Consider the following 17,667-nt stretch of genomic DNA (forward strand, 5'->3'; position numbering starts at 1 on the left):
TAAGTTATTCAATCAGCAGGTATTTATTGGCACTGTTAAGGCACTGGGGAAAAAATGAGATAAAACACATAGTCCTTACTAACATGAAGTTTATAGTTTAACTGGTGAACATAATATTTTGCCCTTTCTAAGGCGAACACTTGAATTTTCTCTTCTTAAAAAGTGGGAGATCAAAATATCTTTACTCTTGAGATTTTACTCAGAAATTTGAGCCCAGTAATTCGTGATACTAATTGAGAATTTCCAGTGAAAGGTAGCATTTATTACTAAACTTATGTATGCTTATTAGTAAATTATTAATACATTGGGTAAGTCTCAGATTTCACATAGAAAAATCTAACAGGTCTACAATTATTTTTTTCATGAATTCGTATGACTTGTAAAAAAAATAAATTTTCCTTTTATAGAGACAGTCCTTTTCTTCCAACCCTGATAGACAAACGGTGTGCCCTGAGAACAATCAGAGAGCGGAGGAGGGAATCAGGATGCAGATGAAGAAGCAGGCACACATAAGGCCGTATCAGGCCCTGAACATATGGAGTTTGGGAAAAGATGTGACCTGATTTGTTTTCTAAGATAAAAAAGCTTTCTACAGGTCAAATGGCCCAGGTCACTCAAATAAACTGTAGGGAAAAGACAGAGTTAGAGGGGCCCTGTAGATTAAAGAGATTTCTAAGCATATCAAATTGAGAAAACTGGGCAAAATTCAACTACAGTGACTAGGGATGTTTGCTTGAGGAATAAAGCCAAAAGTAAATACAATACAGTAATTACTACGAAGGTCAAGAGAAGAGTTACTTTTGGGAAAAAGGAGTTGCCATTAGGATACATGGAGGGGCTGTTGCAGCAGCTAGCACATCTTTTTTTGTTTAACTTGAGTGGTGGTTACAAGACGGTTGGTCTTATAATAATTCACTAAGTTATACATTCAGTATTGTGTTCTGCCTCTATTTTCGCTTACACCATAGAGTAAAAAAGCAAACAATAATTTTAAAAATTAAAGTTGTTGTGTGCAGAACAGAATGTAAAAAGGAGAGGTGGAAACAGAGAGACCAGTTAATCACACATTTTGTTGGCAAGCAAATGAAATCTATTGCTGGGTAGAATGTAAAAGAAAGGAATCAGAAATTACTCTGATGTATGATGGTCACTTTTACTAATGCAGTGAAGGTGTTTGGTGGCAAGAGGAAAGGAATAGCTTGGGACCGAGGAAGCAAGCATAATGGCTCTATTTTAACTATGGTAAGAATGAGATTTATATAAGTGAACGAGTGAATCAAACATTGATACATGTGTTTGGAGATCACAAGAAAGGTCTTGTCTGGCCTGGAGCTAAAAAAAAATACACAAGAGATAGATATGCAGGTAGGTAGGTAGGTAGATAGATGCATGGATGGATGAATGAATAAATGCCATAGTTCTGGGTAAAGTAATTACTTGGAGCAGACATAGAACAGTGATCTACTAGAGCCAAAGCAAAAGGAAAAAAACTCATTTTGAGTAGTTGTATATAGAGAGAAGTTTGCATAACATGTAGCCCTACAATTGTGTAATCCTACTTTAAAAAAATAGTTGAATATCTACTCTATGCCACCACTCTCCTAGGTATTTTACATAGATAATTTATAATCTTCAAAATAATCATATCACTGGTTATGATCACTTGTTTTTATAATTGAGGAAACTAGAGGTTAGAGAGTTTTCAAAGCCACATGAAGTGTGGCTGTTCCCACCTGAAATTTTTTACTATTTACCTTGCATTTTCTGAGGGAACATGCAAAAAGAATTTGAAAGTAAAAAGGGGGATATGAAGTTTAGGAGGAGAGGTTATCCAGAAGACTGCAGCATAAGAATTAAAGGCTTTAAAAAATTTTGATGTTGTTGTTGTTGTTTTGCTCAATCATGTCTGACTCCTTTGTGACCCCATGGACTATAGCCTGCCAGGCTCCTCTGTCCATGGGATTTCCCAGGCAAGGATACTGGAGTGGGTTGCCATTTCCTCCTCCAGGGGATTGTCTTGACCCAAGGATTGAACCTACATCCCCTGTGTTGCAGGCAGATTGTTTACTGCAGTAGTGATGCACATAGTCAAAATGTGGATGAATGTGGAAAGTCAGTCTAGAAAAGCTTGTTCACCTTGATCTGCCTTATCAGCAAATCTGAGGAGAAAGGGCACATCCATCATTTTCTCTTTAATTAAAATGTCGTTTTATGGGCTGTTGGAGGAAAGGAGAAATTCTTTTTTTTTTTTTTAATTTCTTCAACTGAAAATTTATTTTTAGGTCATTTGGGTTTTTTTTTTAATTTTAATTTTTACTTTATTTTACTTTACAATACTGTATTGGTTTTGCCATACATTGACATGAATCCACCACGGGTGTACATGCATTCCCAAACATGAACCCCCCTCCCACCTCCCTCCCCATAACATCTCTCTGGGTCATCCCCATGCACCAGCCCCAAGCATGCTGTATCCTGCATCGGACATAGACTGGCGATTCGATTCTTACATGATAGTATACAAGTTTCAATGCCATTCTCCCAAATCATCCCACCCTCTCCCTCTCCCTCTGAGTCCAAAAGTCCGTTATACACATCTGTGTCTTTTTTGCTGTCTTGCATACAGGGTCATCATTACCATCTTTCTAAATTCCATATATATGTGTTAGTATATTGTATTGGTGTTTTTCTTTCTGGCTTACTTCACTCTGTATAATCGGCTCCAGTTTCATCCATCTCATCAGAACTGATTCAAATATATTCTTTTTAACGGCTGAGTAATACTCCATTGTGTATATGTACCACTGCTTTCTTATCCATTCATCTGCTGATGGACATCTAGGTTGTTTCCATGTCTTGGCTATTATAAACAGTGCTGTGATGAACATTGGGGTACATGTGTCTCTTTCAATTCTGGTTTCCTCGGTGTGTATGCCCAGCAGTGGGATTGCTGGGTCATAAGGTAGTTCTATTTGCAATTTTTTAAGGAATCTCCACAGTGTTCTCCATAGTGGCTGTACTAGTTTGCATTCCCACCAACAGTGTAGGAGGGTTCCCTTTTCTCCACACCCTCTCCAGCATTTATTGCTTGCAGATTTTTGGATTGCAGACATTCTGACTGGTGTGAAGTGGTACCTCATTGTGGTTTTGATTTGCATTTCTCTGATAATGAGTGATGTTGAGCATCTTTTCATGTGTTTGTTAGCCATCCGTATGTCTTCTTTGGAGAAACGTCTATTTAGTTCTTTGGCCCATTTTTTGATTGGGTCATTTATTTTTCTGGAATTGAGCTGCATGAGTTGCTTGTATATTTTTGAGATTAGTTATTTGTCAGTTGCTTCATTTGCTATTATTTTCTCCCATTCAGAAGATTGTCTTTTCACCTTGCTTATATTTTCCTTTGTTGTGCAGAAGCTTTTAATTTTAATTAGATCCCACTTGTTTATTTTTGCTTTTATTTCCAGAATTCTGGGAGGTGGATCATAGAGGATCCTGCTATGATTTATGTCGGAGAGTGTTTTCCTTATGTTCTCCTCTAGGAGGTTTATAGTTTCTGGTCTTACATTTAGATCTTTAATCCATTTTGAGTTTATTTTTGTGTGTGGTGTTAGAAAGTGATCTAGTTTCATTCTTTTACAAGTGGTTGACCAGTTTTCCCAGCACCACTTGTTAAAGAGATTGTCTTTACTCCATTGTATATTCTTGCCTCCTTTGTCAAAGATAAGGTGTCCATATGTGTGTGGATTTATCTCTGGGCTTTCTATTTTGTTCCATTGATCTATATATCTGTCTTTGTGCCATTACCATACTGTCTTGATGACTGTGGCTTTGTAGTAGAGCCTGAAGTCAGGCAAGTTGATTCCTCCAGTTCCATTCTTCTTTCTCAAGATTGCTTTGGCTATTTGAGGTTTTCTGTATTTCCATACAAATCTTGAAATTATTTGTTCTAGGAGAAATTCTTTGAATCATTAGCTTTTTTCACTAAATTTCCTCAACACTCTTCTAACGGCGCTCATCACTTCCTTGTTTCTCAAGCTATAGATTAAGGGATTCAGCATTGGGGTCACCACAGCATAGAACAGAGCAACCCTCTTCTCCTGTTCTGCGGAGGAGCCAGCCGTGGGTCTCAAGTATGTGAAGAAGGCTGTGCCAAAGCACATGGCAACCACAGTGAGGTGAGAGGCGCACGTCCCAAACGCTTTGCGGCGTCCCTGGGCAGAGTGAATATGCAGAATGGTAGCGACTATCTGACCGTAGGAGAATAAAACAAGAAAACAGGGAAGCATGATGACCAGAAATCCTGAGACGGCCACCATGACCTTGTTGAAGGAGTTGTCCACACAGGTCAGCCTCAGCATAGCCAACATCTCACAGGCAAAGTGATTAACAACCCTACGGCAAAAAGGTAGCCGAAAGGTGATGATCGTCTGCATCAGCGAATTCATGAAACCAGCCACCAAGCAGCCTGCAGCCAGCCCCAGGCACAGCTCTCTGTGCATGATGATGGTGTAGTGCAGGGGGCGGCACACTGCCACGTAGCGGTCACAGGCCATGGCCCCCAGCAGGAAGAACTCTGTGCTGCCCATTGCCAAGGAGATAAGCAGCTGGAGCACACAGCTGTAGAATGGAATGGACTTCCGGGCTGACAGGAAGTGAACAAGCATCTGGGGGACCGTGCTGTTGGTATAACAGACGTCCACACACGACAGGACACTGAGGAAGAAGTACATGGGTGTGTTTAGCCGGCTGTCCAGTCTGATAAGGAGTATTAGCAGGAAGTTCCCCAGCACGGTCACCAGATACATGGCCAGGAAAAGGACAAAGAGGGAGACCTGCGTCTCCCAGAGGCTGGACAGCCCCAGAAGAATGAACTCACTCATCCATGTCTGGTTTTCCCTGCCCATGGGCCTCTGAAGACCAAACCCAAGCTATAACTCGAAAAAGACTAGATATTTAAGGTGCCAGAGGATCTTATGAGGTCATTTAGACAAAACAGCCGTCCAATATTGAGTGGTGTGCGTTTTCAGATCATGTGTCTCCTTCTGGGTTTGGGACCACCGTAGAATGCCCGATATGGCTCAGATCCAAGGAGAATAGAAAACTCTTCTCATTCCTTAAGTGGGAAGATTTTCATTAAAATGCTTAGGTAACTGAATTAAAAATGTTAACTGTAAAATGTGATTTTTTTTTCTTTAAAGCCAACTCCTAACTATGGAGTTTATTTACTTCTTTGTTAAATACCAGTTTTTCCCTTCTTAAGATTTCAAAATCCATATTGAATGGTTTTCATCACTTTTTTATTTCTAGATTCTTTGTGAAAATGAGATATTAAATTTCCACCCTTTTAAAATCACAAATTTTGGGTTATAAGTTAGAAGGTAGCAAATATAAAATAGTTTTTAGGAGCTAAAAATTGTCAAAAATTACATCTCCAATTCAGTGAGATGAAAAACGAAGACCTGAGTAATCAGACTCAGTTTTGAGAAACCTTCACCTATTTGTCTTTTATCTGGTTGAGAGACTAAGGGGGAAGAATCGTCTATATTGTATTTCTCCTCCCTTGAAAGAACCGCAGTGCATGGGGTCAACAACAGAGGATGACTGTCAAGAAACAAAGATGCATTAACCATCTTCCTTAGTGATAAAAGCTCAGATAGTTGCACACGTGCTAGCCTATTAACTAAACAATAAGGGGAAACTGGTTGCACATTCGTTCCAATTCTATTTCTATATATTCTGGATAGGGATTGTTGTGGTTTGGAGACTACAAAATGTAATGGAAAAATTGAAGTTAACTCAGTGAAATGGCTGATGATTATCTCTTTCCTTTAACCCTCTTTACCTTTATCTCCATCTGAAATATGTGACTGTCCCCTGTGCCTTAGAAAATTCTAATACCCTAATGCTATGCTCCCTCTACTGTGCCTAACATGGCCAGAAAGTAATAGCCTACTCTGCTCAATACCATCCTCAAACTTTCTAATCCTGCTGATGTATTAGTACTTCAGAAAGCGCAAGAGCTTGAGTATTATCTCTGGAACGCTTAGTAATCTTACTTGGGCCTTATTCAAATCACAAGTGATTCCCAGGAACCTCACAGACCGAACAAGGCCCACTCTAGATTTTCCACATGCTCTGCCCCTCAAATTATTCTCTCCTTTGGGTACAGAAAGTGAAGTGTAAGCACAGCTATCCCAAGAAAATGTTACCTGCTTGCTGCCTGTGATCAGAGAGGGTCATTGACTATATGATAAAAATCATACTTTGTTTTGAGGGTATTCATGACAGTCAGGGCAGATAACCGCAGATAAATAAGAAGCCAAAGGTGCCATCCAGCAGAGAACGGTCTATGGAAATTTGCCGTTGATAATCTTTCTATTATCTATGAATGAATTAAGCTCGATAAACCATTCCCACTTCAAGAGATAATTTATGTAAGTTATAAGAGGAGGCAATAAAAGTACAAAATGCTTTTTAATTCTTTAGAATTTACTCTAGAGCTTCCGATTAGCAAGTCACTTAGTAATACTTCTATCAAAGAAAGAGGAAACCTACCTTTTAATCCCCAGTAAAAAGGGAAAAGTTGGAATGTGAAATTATCACTGGTGAAGACCTCAGGTACCAGAGAGAGGTAATGACTTCAAAGGGGAAAATCTGAGACCTGTCAGGGGAATGTGACCATGTACATATAACATTTTAATAGATGATATTTCTAGAAAGGTATATGAGGTAGTCTTTAATCCTGCTATAATACACAAAACAATTCATGTAACACAAGTTCTCTGGGAGAGGGCTAAAAAAAAAAACAAAACAAAACAATCCAGGAGGTGGCTGATGGTTATTTAAGGTATTCTCAGGAACCAAATAAGGAGACTTTGTTGAAAAATCTGATGATAATCTCTTGTGGTTTTGAGGCTTTCACCTCTTAAAAACAAATAATATTTAAGGGCTTGACAAAGAAAATATAGTAATCCCTGTTCTTGGGTCAGTAATTCCCCTTAAAGGCTCAGCAAGTTATTGATACAAATAGAAACACTCATTGTTAGCATGTCATGTTTCTGTATCATCTTCATGTTTTCAAAGTGCCATGCCCTGGGGTGAATGAACTGCTTTGTCAATGAACTTCCATTTCCCAGTTCAACCATCATTACCTACTCCTGCCCCTCGGTATCCAAGGGATTGGTTCCAGGACTCCAGTGAACACCAAAATCCATGAATGTTCAGCTCCCTTATATAAAGTGGTCTGTTATTGCATATAACCCACACACATGCTCCTGTACACTTTAAATCATCTCTAGATTACTTATAATATCTAATACAAAGTAAATGTGATGTAAATTGTTGCCAGTATGCAGCAAATTCAAGTTTTGCTTTTGATAACTTTCTAGAATTATTTTTAATATTTTCAATCCACGGTTAGTGAATCCACAGATGTGGAACCCGTGAATTTGGGAGTCTAGCTGTAGCTTCTTCATCCATCTAAACACAGCATACATTCAAATCTGCCCCAATTCATTGGAGTGAGGGAAGTAGGAAGAGTGATAGAATTAGGATATGACATCAGTAGTAAAAAGAATAATTTTTTAATCAAAAATAAAGATTCAACAGCAAAACAAGTAAAATGATTAAAACTTTTGAAAATATGATACATAAATAAAAGTTAAAAACAGACTTTCAAAAATAAAAGTGTTATTTTTGGCGGTGTTATAAGTGACAATAACAATAAAACAAACAGCATTCCTGAACAACCTTTCCTTCCTAGAACTGTGATTCAATCTCCCTAAAGAAATGTTCTTTTCAAAAAAGAAGCTGGCAGGAAAGCTTGAGATTTCTCCCAAATGTTAACTGGCTAAGTTGCTATCCCCACCTGATTCCTACTTCCTAATGCATACCTACACTGCTTGGAGCGACAGAAAGTTTAAAGCCAGTTATCCAGCTGAAGTCACCACCTTCTGACCATCATTGTTTAAGAATAGGCTTGTTAACACAAACCTGTCCTCGGTCCAGATTTCCAGCAGTGTACAGGTGCTGGGGGTGCAATGTGACACAGGGAAAACAGCCTATAGTGGCTTATGTTCAATGATTCCATGGATGCAGTAAAAGCCCTGTGCTAGGTACTTCATTTCTCAGAGGTCTTCAAGAGAAATTTCTCGCCAGTTTGGCTATTCAAATGTATTTTCTTATAACAAATTGTTCAAATGTGACCTTTATCTCTATACTAACCAAACTCAACCCAACTGTCACATGAGCCTAGAAAGAAGCTGTGTGTTAAGGAAATCATTGCTTCTTGACCATAATCCCAAGAACCCAATGGAGAGCCTCTGATCACGACTGCCCTACCTCCAGGACAAGAGGCCAGCATTGCCCCAGGAAGAGTTGGGCTGGGCAAGATGTGGGATCTTCTTTTCCCTCAGAGACAAAATCTCCGCAGGCCAATTATCCTGTTCTTGTTAGGTTTCTGTTGTTTTTGCTCTTTCTCTATAGGTAATTCTCTCACCTTAAATTCTTACCTGTTTTAAAGAATTTACAAGTGAGAATAATTTTTTAATGAGCCAGAAGAGAGAGGAGAATCTGAAGCCCTGGTTCCCCTGGAGACATTCTCCTGTCTTTGGTGAAGTTTCACTTTAAGGAAGTTAAAATTTGACCATGACTTTCTGTCAGTGTAATCATGATTGAGACTATTTGAACCAAAGTGTCCCATTATTCATGGATTGCTCAGATATCTTTGAGCAATATCTCCTGTAACAAGGTTCTAAATTATACATGGGCTATAATCATATACTATCTTCAGAACTGATGCAGCTATTTCATGGGACCTTTCCCCATTTTGTCTTACTATTGGGGGGGTGGTTCCTTTTAACTGGGCATTGTCAAATTATGCATTTTTGTATCTAGAAGTCTGCCTTTATTCTGAAAATACTTCAAAAAGTTACTGCCCACTGAAAGCATCTCAAATCTGATATCCATCCCATTGATAGACATTTAGTTTGTTTCTGCTTTGCTGCTGTTAATAAGAACACTCCTATGAACATTCACATACAAACACACTCATCTTTTGTCCCACAAATGTCCTCATTTCTGTTTCCCAGTAGTGGAATTGCTATATCACAGATTATGTGTGTGTCCAACTTTAGCTAATATTGTCAGTTTTGTGAAAACAGATGTTCCAATTATATGCCCACCAACTCTATATGAAATTTCTTTTCTCTAATCATTCTTTATCCTTAGTCATTTTACTAAGCACTTTACATATAATATTTTATTGAATCCTCTCAAATTTCTCACAAGGAGCTTATTATTCTTTGCAACTTATGAAAAAAAGAGCTGATTCTTAGAGAGATTTTATAACTTGTCCAGGATCACACTTCTTGTTTTGTTGTCCTGCTATACTTTGATGAGGACTATGTAGAAGACTCAAAGAAGTCAGGCAATAGCATGCATACAGCGATAATTTCCATGAAACGGGAAAAAATCTCATGGTACCGAGGATCAGACTTTGCTGAAGGAAATGGCAACCCACTCCAGTATTCTTGCCTGGAGAATCCCAGGGATGGGGGATCCTGGTGGGCTGCCGTCCATGGGGTCGCACAGAGTTGGACATGACTGAAGCAACTTAGCAGCAGCAGCAGCAGCAGCAGCTTAACCCAAATTTGATGCTAGGACAACCAAACTGCATCACTCTGGCAAGACACCACTTGGTCATGTATATTTTATAGGGTCTATATTTTACACAGTAGGATTAGGCCTCAAAAGCCTGAATTTTAGTGGGAAGAATAGGGGAGAGCTTGATGGTCCCAGATATCACAATAATGGATAGTACAGAGTGAAAGTAGAAGCTTGTGTCCCCAGAAGTCCTATCACTGTGGTTAAATGTTTCTAGGGCTAAGAAGTAATATAAATCATTCAATTCATATTCAGCAGATATCTAAGAATGGTGCTAATAGGTGATTTGTGTCCTGCATTCACCCATTAGTTTGGAGTCCTTAGATCTTGGGCAAATGAACCTAAATGATGATGAGAAATGAGATGCTTTCTGAAATGCAAACTGAAGTGAGAACTACTTCATTTTCTCTTCACCATCATGACCTCAGTCTACATGCTGAAAGAATCCCTTTTTCCTTTTTATATCAGTGCTCCTTATGCATATACCTCGTGTTGCAATTTTGCAATTTTGCAATTTTGTTCCATTTCCCTTATAATATTGTGACAAACTATTGCCCATAGGTCAAACTTGGCCTGCCACTGTTTTTGTATGGTCCATGGGAAAAGAATTTTTTTATATTTTTAAATGGTTAAAAAAAAGAAGATTTTATGATGTAAAAATTATATAAAATTCAAATTTCAGTGTCCCTATATTTAGATTTATTGGTACCAGCAACATTTATTCTTTATTTATACATTATCTATGGCTATTTAGTGCTATTATGGGAGAGCTGAATTAGCTGTAATGTAGAATGTATGACCCAGAAAACCTTGAAAATTTTCTATCTGGCCTAATACAGAAACAGTTTTCCAACCCCTGCCCTAGAAGACTGTACATTTCCTGAGGTAGTGGCCATATCTCATTGACTCAATCTTTGACTATGCTAAAGCCCTTCACTGTGTGGATCATAACAAACTGTGGAAAATTATTAAAGAGATGGAACTACTAGACCACCTTACCTGTCTCCTGAGAAGCCTGTATGCAGGTCAAGAAGCAACAATTAGAACAGACATGCAACAAGGGACTGGTTCCAAACTGGGAAAGGAGTGTGGCAAGGCTATATATTGCCACCCTCTTATTTAACTTCTATACAGAGTACATCATGTGAAATGCCCAGCTGAATGGATCAGAATCTGGAATCCTGATTTCTGGGAGAAATATAAACAACCTCAGATATGCAGATGATACCACTCTGATGGCAGAAAGTGAAGAGGAACTAAAAAGTCTTTTGATGAGGGTGAAAGAGGAAAGTGAAAAAGTTGGCTTGAAATTCAACATTCGAACGACTAATATTATGGCATCCAGTCCCATCACTTGTTGGCAAATAGATGAAACAGTAACAGATTTTATTTTCTTGGGTTCCAAAATCACTGTGAATGGTGACCGCAGTCTTGAAATTAAAAGACACTTGTTTCTTGGAAGGGAAGTTATGACAAACGTAGACAGAGTATTAAAAAGCAGAGACATCACTTTGCCAACAAAGGTGTATGTATCCAAAGCTATGGTGCCGGGGTCCAGCCCCGGTGGATCCAGGGAATTAGAAGGTGGGGACGGCGTCAGTGTCCTTGGAAAAATACATATTTAATTACAGATATATAGAGAGATTAGAAACGGATAGTGTAGTAGGAAGATTAGTGGAGAAAAAGAGGCTGAATAACTTGGATTACATGAAATAGCATCCATGCTCCAGATGGGAATTCAGCCAGAAAATCAGGGAGCAAGAAAGAAATGACATGGGGGAATCAGTCTTTCTGGAAACTGATCTTATTTCTTTATTTTGGGGTTTGCTTATATACCTTTTGTTACATATAGGTATGAATACAAAGTCACGCGGGGGTCAGCAGTCCTGACTTTTATCAAAATCAGGTGCTTCACATAAAAAGGTCTTGGGGATTTTATGATCCTTTCTTTCTGATAACCAAAAACTTATTTTTTCCAAGTGTTTTTTCTTAAACCAGGCACCACCCTCCAAATCAAGTTACATTCCTATAGGGTGAGGGTGCAGTGAGTTACAATCAAGAAAGGAATTTATTTAACCCAAGGTTAACATGATTAGTCTTAAAGGTTAATACTTATTTCTCCTATATGCTTAAAGGTTAATATTTATTTCTCCTATATGTTAGTTATATTCGTCATAAGGGCAGGGAACATGGAGATTTAGCAGCAAACATCAGCCCAACCAATGAAAATCCTTTCACCAATGTTCCCCTTAAGATCTATTTAGTCTTAAGATAGTGATAAAGTTACATTTTTACATCGCAAGGACACAGTGATTTATAACAAAGTACAGTGATCTATTACAAAAGAGAAAATTCATTAACTCAAAAAGTCTAGTATTGCTAACCTTAAAAACTACTCTATTTCCCTTTCTATATTCCAAATACATTGATTAATATATTCCCAGGTGCCTAAGGATATGGAGGCCTGGCGGCAATCATTGACTTAACAAGAAGAAAAAGACCTATGCTAATTAAGACTCTCAAAATACTCCAAAACTCTCTGTGCTGTTTATGGTTAAGAGGTAGTAAACAATCATGTGCGTAGCGGCAGGAGTATGGATAATCCTGTCACACAAGCTAGTCTGTCAGCAGAGAGGTTTGACCTGAGACATCCTTGTCCCACCCAGAGCAGGGAATTAGCAGCAATTATTGACACAACAAATGAAAAACCCTTCACCAATATAATTTCTAACCAACCCACTATACTAATAATTTCTAACTCCCCAAAAGAATTTGCCTTTAGTAAGTCTAAAACATCTCATACCTCTCAGGTTAGGAGGCTGTAAACAAACACATGTGGCCGGAGGAACCTATACAGGTGGGCTAGATAACCTTCAGAGGGGTCCGTAAGCTGAAACACTCTTGTCACGCCCAGGAATTTTTATTGCCTTGGAGCTGCACGTTTACTCCTTCTCCGAGAGAAACGGTTATGGGGGAGAGCCCCCCGTAAAGTCAGAGGTGTAGGTGAGAGCATAAAACAGACTCTGGTTTTGGGGTAGATGCTCGGGAACAGGGGGTTTTCCTGTTTTCACGCCTTTGCGTATGCCAAGCCTCCTTCCTCATGACCTTTGCCATGGGCAGAGCGCCTCACTCTGGCCTCCGGCACTATGGTTTTTCCAGTACTCATGTATGGATGTGAGAGGTGGACATAACAAAGGCTGCACACTGAAGAATTGATGCTTTTGAATTGTGGTGTTAGAGAAGACAAGAGAAAGTCCCTCAGACTACAAGGAGATCAAACCAGTCAATCCTAAAGGAAGTCAACTCTGAATATTCATTGGAAGGACTGATGCTAAAACTGAAGCTCCAATACTTTGGCCACCTGAAGAGTCAACTCATTTGAAAAGACCCTCATGTTGGGAATGCAAAAGAAGGGGACAACAGAGGATGAGATAGTTAGATAGCATCATCAACTCAATGGACATGAATTTGAGCAAACTTCGGGAGACTGTAAAGGACAGGGAAGCCTGGCTGCTGCGGTCCATGGGATTGCCAAGAGTTGGACACAATTTAGCCAGTGAACAACAACAAGTGGCCATATCTAAACACAGCTTTGATACCACACAATGCCTATAGTATCGTCTTCAACAAAGTCAGTGTCCACAAAATGATATGCAACTTTGAGAGGGCTGAGAATAAAGCTGGTCAAATCAGAGGGAATATGTGACCTTTGTGACCTTGTAATTGAAGATACTGAGATGAAATTTAAAGATACTTGAGGCAGAGAGTGGTGTCCACAAGTGAGACAGGTACACTTGTCTGTCTCCCACTGTGGGCTGTCCGCCTTCACCATTCTCACATCTCACACCTTCTTCTCTTCCTCCCTCCTCTGCACTCTCAGCCATAAGTGATCCGTCTTGTTTCACAGAGAAGAATAGGTGCCAAAGGAAATCCCTCAACTGATCACCACTGCCGAAATGCAAGTCAACCAAAAACTGATCAATTGACTTAATAAGGAGACAAGAAAGAAAAGGAAAGTCTCTCTTTTAGACTCCTTGAAGAGAGTGAGAAGACCCACTATTATCATATTCTTTTTCTCCTCTCTTACCTATCCCCTGTTTAATCATTTCTTCCCCCTTTTACCTTATTTAGGTTTATCCTCAGAGACAAGCTGCACTCACAGGCAATGCCAGCTCACAAGATTTACAGAGGGGATTTAAGTAGGGGGTTAAGATTTAAGTAGGGGTTTGTGTCTTTGTGTGTGAGGTGTGCGGAGGGGAGAACAAGAACACCTTTAATATGGAGACTTGAGAATAACATCTGCACAGCAGACTGACCTATCCTTACAGCACAAAATCCATATTAAAGCTATATTATCTTTCACTGGTTTATTCAAGGAAACTACTTTCCTTCGATTAACTGTGTCTTAACATTGTATTCATTTATCTTCCTGTTTATTTGCTTATTTTTTTCCAAAAGTTCAAAGAAAGGTTTGCTGAATTTTCAGAAATCACAATTTCACCTTTTGAAAGGTACCCAATATATACCATTGTTTCCTTACCAAATTATTCATATGCTATTTAGCAGTAGCTCTCATATTTTTCTTAAATAATGTCAATCACAAACAACTCAATTATATCTTTATTGCAGTAAAAAAAGAACTTTATTTGATGTTTCTCCTCTCATTTATTTCCATTACTCAGACAGAGACTGTACGTCCACATGCAATAGGTTGTGCAAAAAACATTTCAATCAGAGTTGATAGCAACATGCTCCTTAAGACAGTGGCTCACACAATTAATAAATGTGACTATGTATGGCACACAATGTTTTGAGTGTTCAAACATGAAAATTCATTTTGTTCCCAGTGGAAATGAAATGACCTCCTTAAAATGTGGTTGAATAATTCAGTATTCCAAGGTAAAATCCAAGAATGGGTCCATAGTTGTAACAATTTTTCATGTTGCTATCAAAACAATAAATATTTTCTTCAAATATTGTAGGGTCATATGAATGGATACTGAGCGGATAGCAGTGGAAAGTTCTATTTCACCACTGCTTACTGTTTCTGAACATCCTGCTGTGACATAAAAACACCCCCACATCCCACACCCAACCCAGTCACTCAGCCTCCTACCCAACATCACAAGCACATGTTTTGTCATCTCCTTCCTGGTTGCCAAGGCAATGCAGTTATAATCTGAGATGGGTAAGAGAACACACAGGCAAAGCTCCTTTCTCCAAGTGATGCTCATGATTCATCAAGTTGCCAGTTTCTAAGTTGCCAGTTTCGACAATAATCCAAATAACTGTCCTAGTAGTTTCTGCCACGCTCTCTTCACCTCCTTATTCCTTAGACTGTAAATCATGGGGTTCAGCATGGGTGTCAAAATGGCATAGAAGAGAGAGATTAGCTTCTCCTGAAGCACAGAAGGGCTGGAATTGGGCTGGATATAAGTGAAAATGGCCATACCATAGCACAGGACAACCACTGTGAGGTGAGAGGCACAGGTGCGGAAGGCTTTCTTTCTCCCCTCTGTGGACTGGATCTTTAGGATGGTGGAGATGATCCTGATGTAGGACAGGAGGACCAGGCAGAAAGGTGTCATCAGCAACACAATGCTAGACACCATGATGGCCACCTCGTTGGAGGAGGTGTCCACACAGGCCAGCCTGACCACAGCTAGGATTTCACAGGATATGTGATCAATATACTTGTTTGTGCACATGGGCAACTGAAAGGTGATGGAGGTCTGCACGAGAGAGTTGACAGAGCCACTGACCCAGGATGTGACGGCCAGCCTAGCACAGAGCCCTCCGTGCATGATGACTGAGTATCTCAGGGGGTCGCACACAGCCACATAGCGGTCATAGGCCATCACGGCCAGGAGAACAAACTCAATCCCACCCAGGCCCAGGGAGAAGAATAACTGGGCTGCACAGCTCACGTACGGGATCCCTTTATGTCCCGCAAGAAAATGCACCAGCATCTGAGGAACGATGCTTGTGGCATAGGAGACATCAACAAGGGAGAGGTTGGTGAGAAAGAAATACATGGGAGTGTGGAGTCGGCTGTCCAGTCTGATCAGAAGAACAATGAGGACATTACCTAGCACAGTCAGCAGGTACATAACCAAGAACAGGATGAAGAGAGCAACCTGGGTGTCCCAGTCACTGGACAGGCTGAGGAGAATGAATTCTCTCACCCAAGACTGGTTATCTGCTCCCATTAAAAGATGTGAGGTTATTAATCTGCAGAGACTCAGAAATAAAAGAAGCTGTTGAATCAAAGAACCGTTTTTGTTGTTCAGTTGCTAAGTCATGTCTGATTTTTTGAAACCCCATGGACTGCAACACACCAGGCTTCCCTGCCTTCACTACCTCCTGGAACTGCTCAAAGTGATGTCCAGTGATCTGATGCTGCTGCTGCTAAGTCACTTCAGTCATGTCCAACTCTGTGCGACCCCACAGACGGCAGCCCATCAGGCTCCCCCATCCCTGAGATTCTCCAGGCAAGAACACTGGAGTGGGTTGCCATTTCCTTCTCCAATGCATCAAAGTGAAAAGTGAAAGTGAAGCCCCTCAGTCATGTCTGGCTCTTAGCAACCCCATGGACTGCAGCCTACCAGACTCCTCCATCCATGGGATTTTCCAGGCAAGAGTACTGGGGTGGGGTGCCATTGCCGTCTCCGTTTGGTGATGCTATCTAACCATATCATTCCTCAGATGCACCCTTATCCTTTTGCCTTCAATGTTCAGTCAAAGAATCATAAAAATAATTTTTTATCAATACATACTGTATGAAATTAACCAGCCTTAGATGTTTCAGATCATTTGTGGGTCAAGATGACAGGCTTTATACTGATACATATTATATCTACTCTGTATCAGAGACAGCCCAGTGCTTTTATAAGAATATGATGTGGTCTCTAGGAGATTCAGTTAAAGTCTGAAGATAACCACAGAGCAATTTTAAGAACTCCATATCTCAACCAGCTTACAACAGATTCTAAGGTATGGAAAGGATGGTAGGTGACAGTGATGGATAAAATGATAAAAAATGAAGAAAAACTTGGTTGGAATTTTTTTTTTAAAGCCTGAATTAGACATGTCAGCTAGACCCATCATGATGAACTGGATAAATCTATTATAAAAGGAAATAATGGGAATAGAGAGAGACTTACAGAAAGATCTGGAATCAGTGAACCTAGGTTTGAAATCTAATTTTATTTAGCAGCTATGTGATTTTTGGTTTAGTGACAAACTTCTACTTATGAAACAGACTTATGCAACTCACAATACGTTTAAGTTCAAATGAAAGAAACTTCTGGAGAAAGTACCTGTGAATTATTACTGGTAGTAGTTCTGTAGTAGTTCTATAGTAGTATGACAAGCAGTAGTAACATGACCTCCGCCTGGGGGTAAATAAAGTAATAGATGTGACTTTCCTCATATCTCCTCTATAGATTCAGACATAGATGTTTCAAAAAATAAAACTGTAGGCAACATTTAATGAATCTTAGGGCTTAGTGGGATATTCTGAGGACTTTTTCTTCCTTTTGGTGTTTTTACTAGACTCTGGTCTCTTAGCCTTTAGTGGGATGAGACAGATAAGAGAATTGTAGTTGGGCCTTGTTTTATTGTTTCTCTTCAACTAACTATTATTGATAATCTACCATTTTTATATTGGCTTAAAAGAAAACAAGGAAGGTTATGAATGTTTAGGCTTTCTCAATATAAAAAACAAAGGAAAGCATATGGCTAAGGACCCTTTCTTACTATTCAAGGCAGAGAAGGTATGGATTCTTGTAGAAACACATTAGAATAGAGTTTCCACTTTGTTTTCTTTTCTTAGCAGCACTTTTTCAGTAGATCTAATATGTTTCAAGGTCAATTCTGAACAACAGAAATAGTTTTTTACCACGTCTGAAGCACTGACTCATTCTTACTCTTCCTCCATGCCTTCATATTTTTAATTTCCTTTCCTCTCAGTGGACAAAACAAGAGAAAACAGGAGATAAAGGC

General features: G+C 39.5%; 2 protein-coding genes across 2 annotated transcripts; both read right to left on the reverse strand.

Annotated features, from left to right (window-relative positions):
• On the reverse strand, nucleotides 3,969-4,904 carry LOC102187103 (olfactory receptor 2F1-like). The gene has a single exon (XM_005679629.2). The coding sequence runs from the start codon at nucleotides 4,902-4,904 to the stop codon at nucleotides 3,969-3,971; it is 936 nt and encodes a 311-aa protein (XP_005679686.2).
• Nucleotides 14,919-15,970, reverse strand: LOC102185247 (olfactory receptor-like protein OLF3). The gene has a single exon (XM_005679561.2). The coding sequence runs from the start codon at nucleotides 15,870-15,872 to the stop codon at nucleotides 14,919-14,921; it is 954 nt and encodes a 317-aa protein (XP_005679618.2). The 5' UTR covers nucleotides 15,873-15,970.

This window comes from Capra hircus, chromosome 4 (assembly GCF_001704415.2).
Source record: "Capra hircus breed San Clemente chromosome 4, ASM170441v1, whole genome shotgun sequence".
In the NCBI taxonomy this organism is placed as follows: domain Eukaryota; kingdom Metazoa; phylum Chordata; class Mammalia; order Artiodactyla; family Bovidae; genus Capra; species Capra hircus.

What these genes read in the sequence shown, in the direction of transcription:
- LOC102187103 (XM_005679629.2), bottom strand. Translation starts at nt 4,904, where the DNA reads ATGGGCAGGGAAAACCAGACATGGATGAGTGAGTTCATTCTTCTGGGG.
- LOC102185247 (XM_005679561.2), bottom strand. Translation starts at nt 15,872, where the DNA reads ATGGGAGCAGATAACCAGTCTTGGGTGAGAGAATTCATTCTCCTCAGC.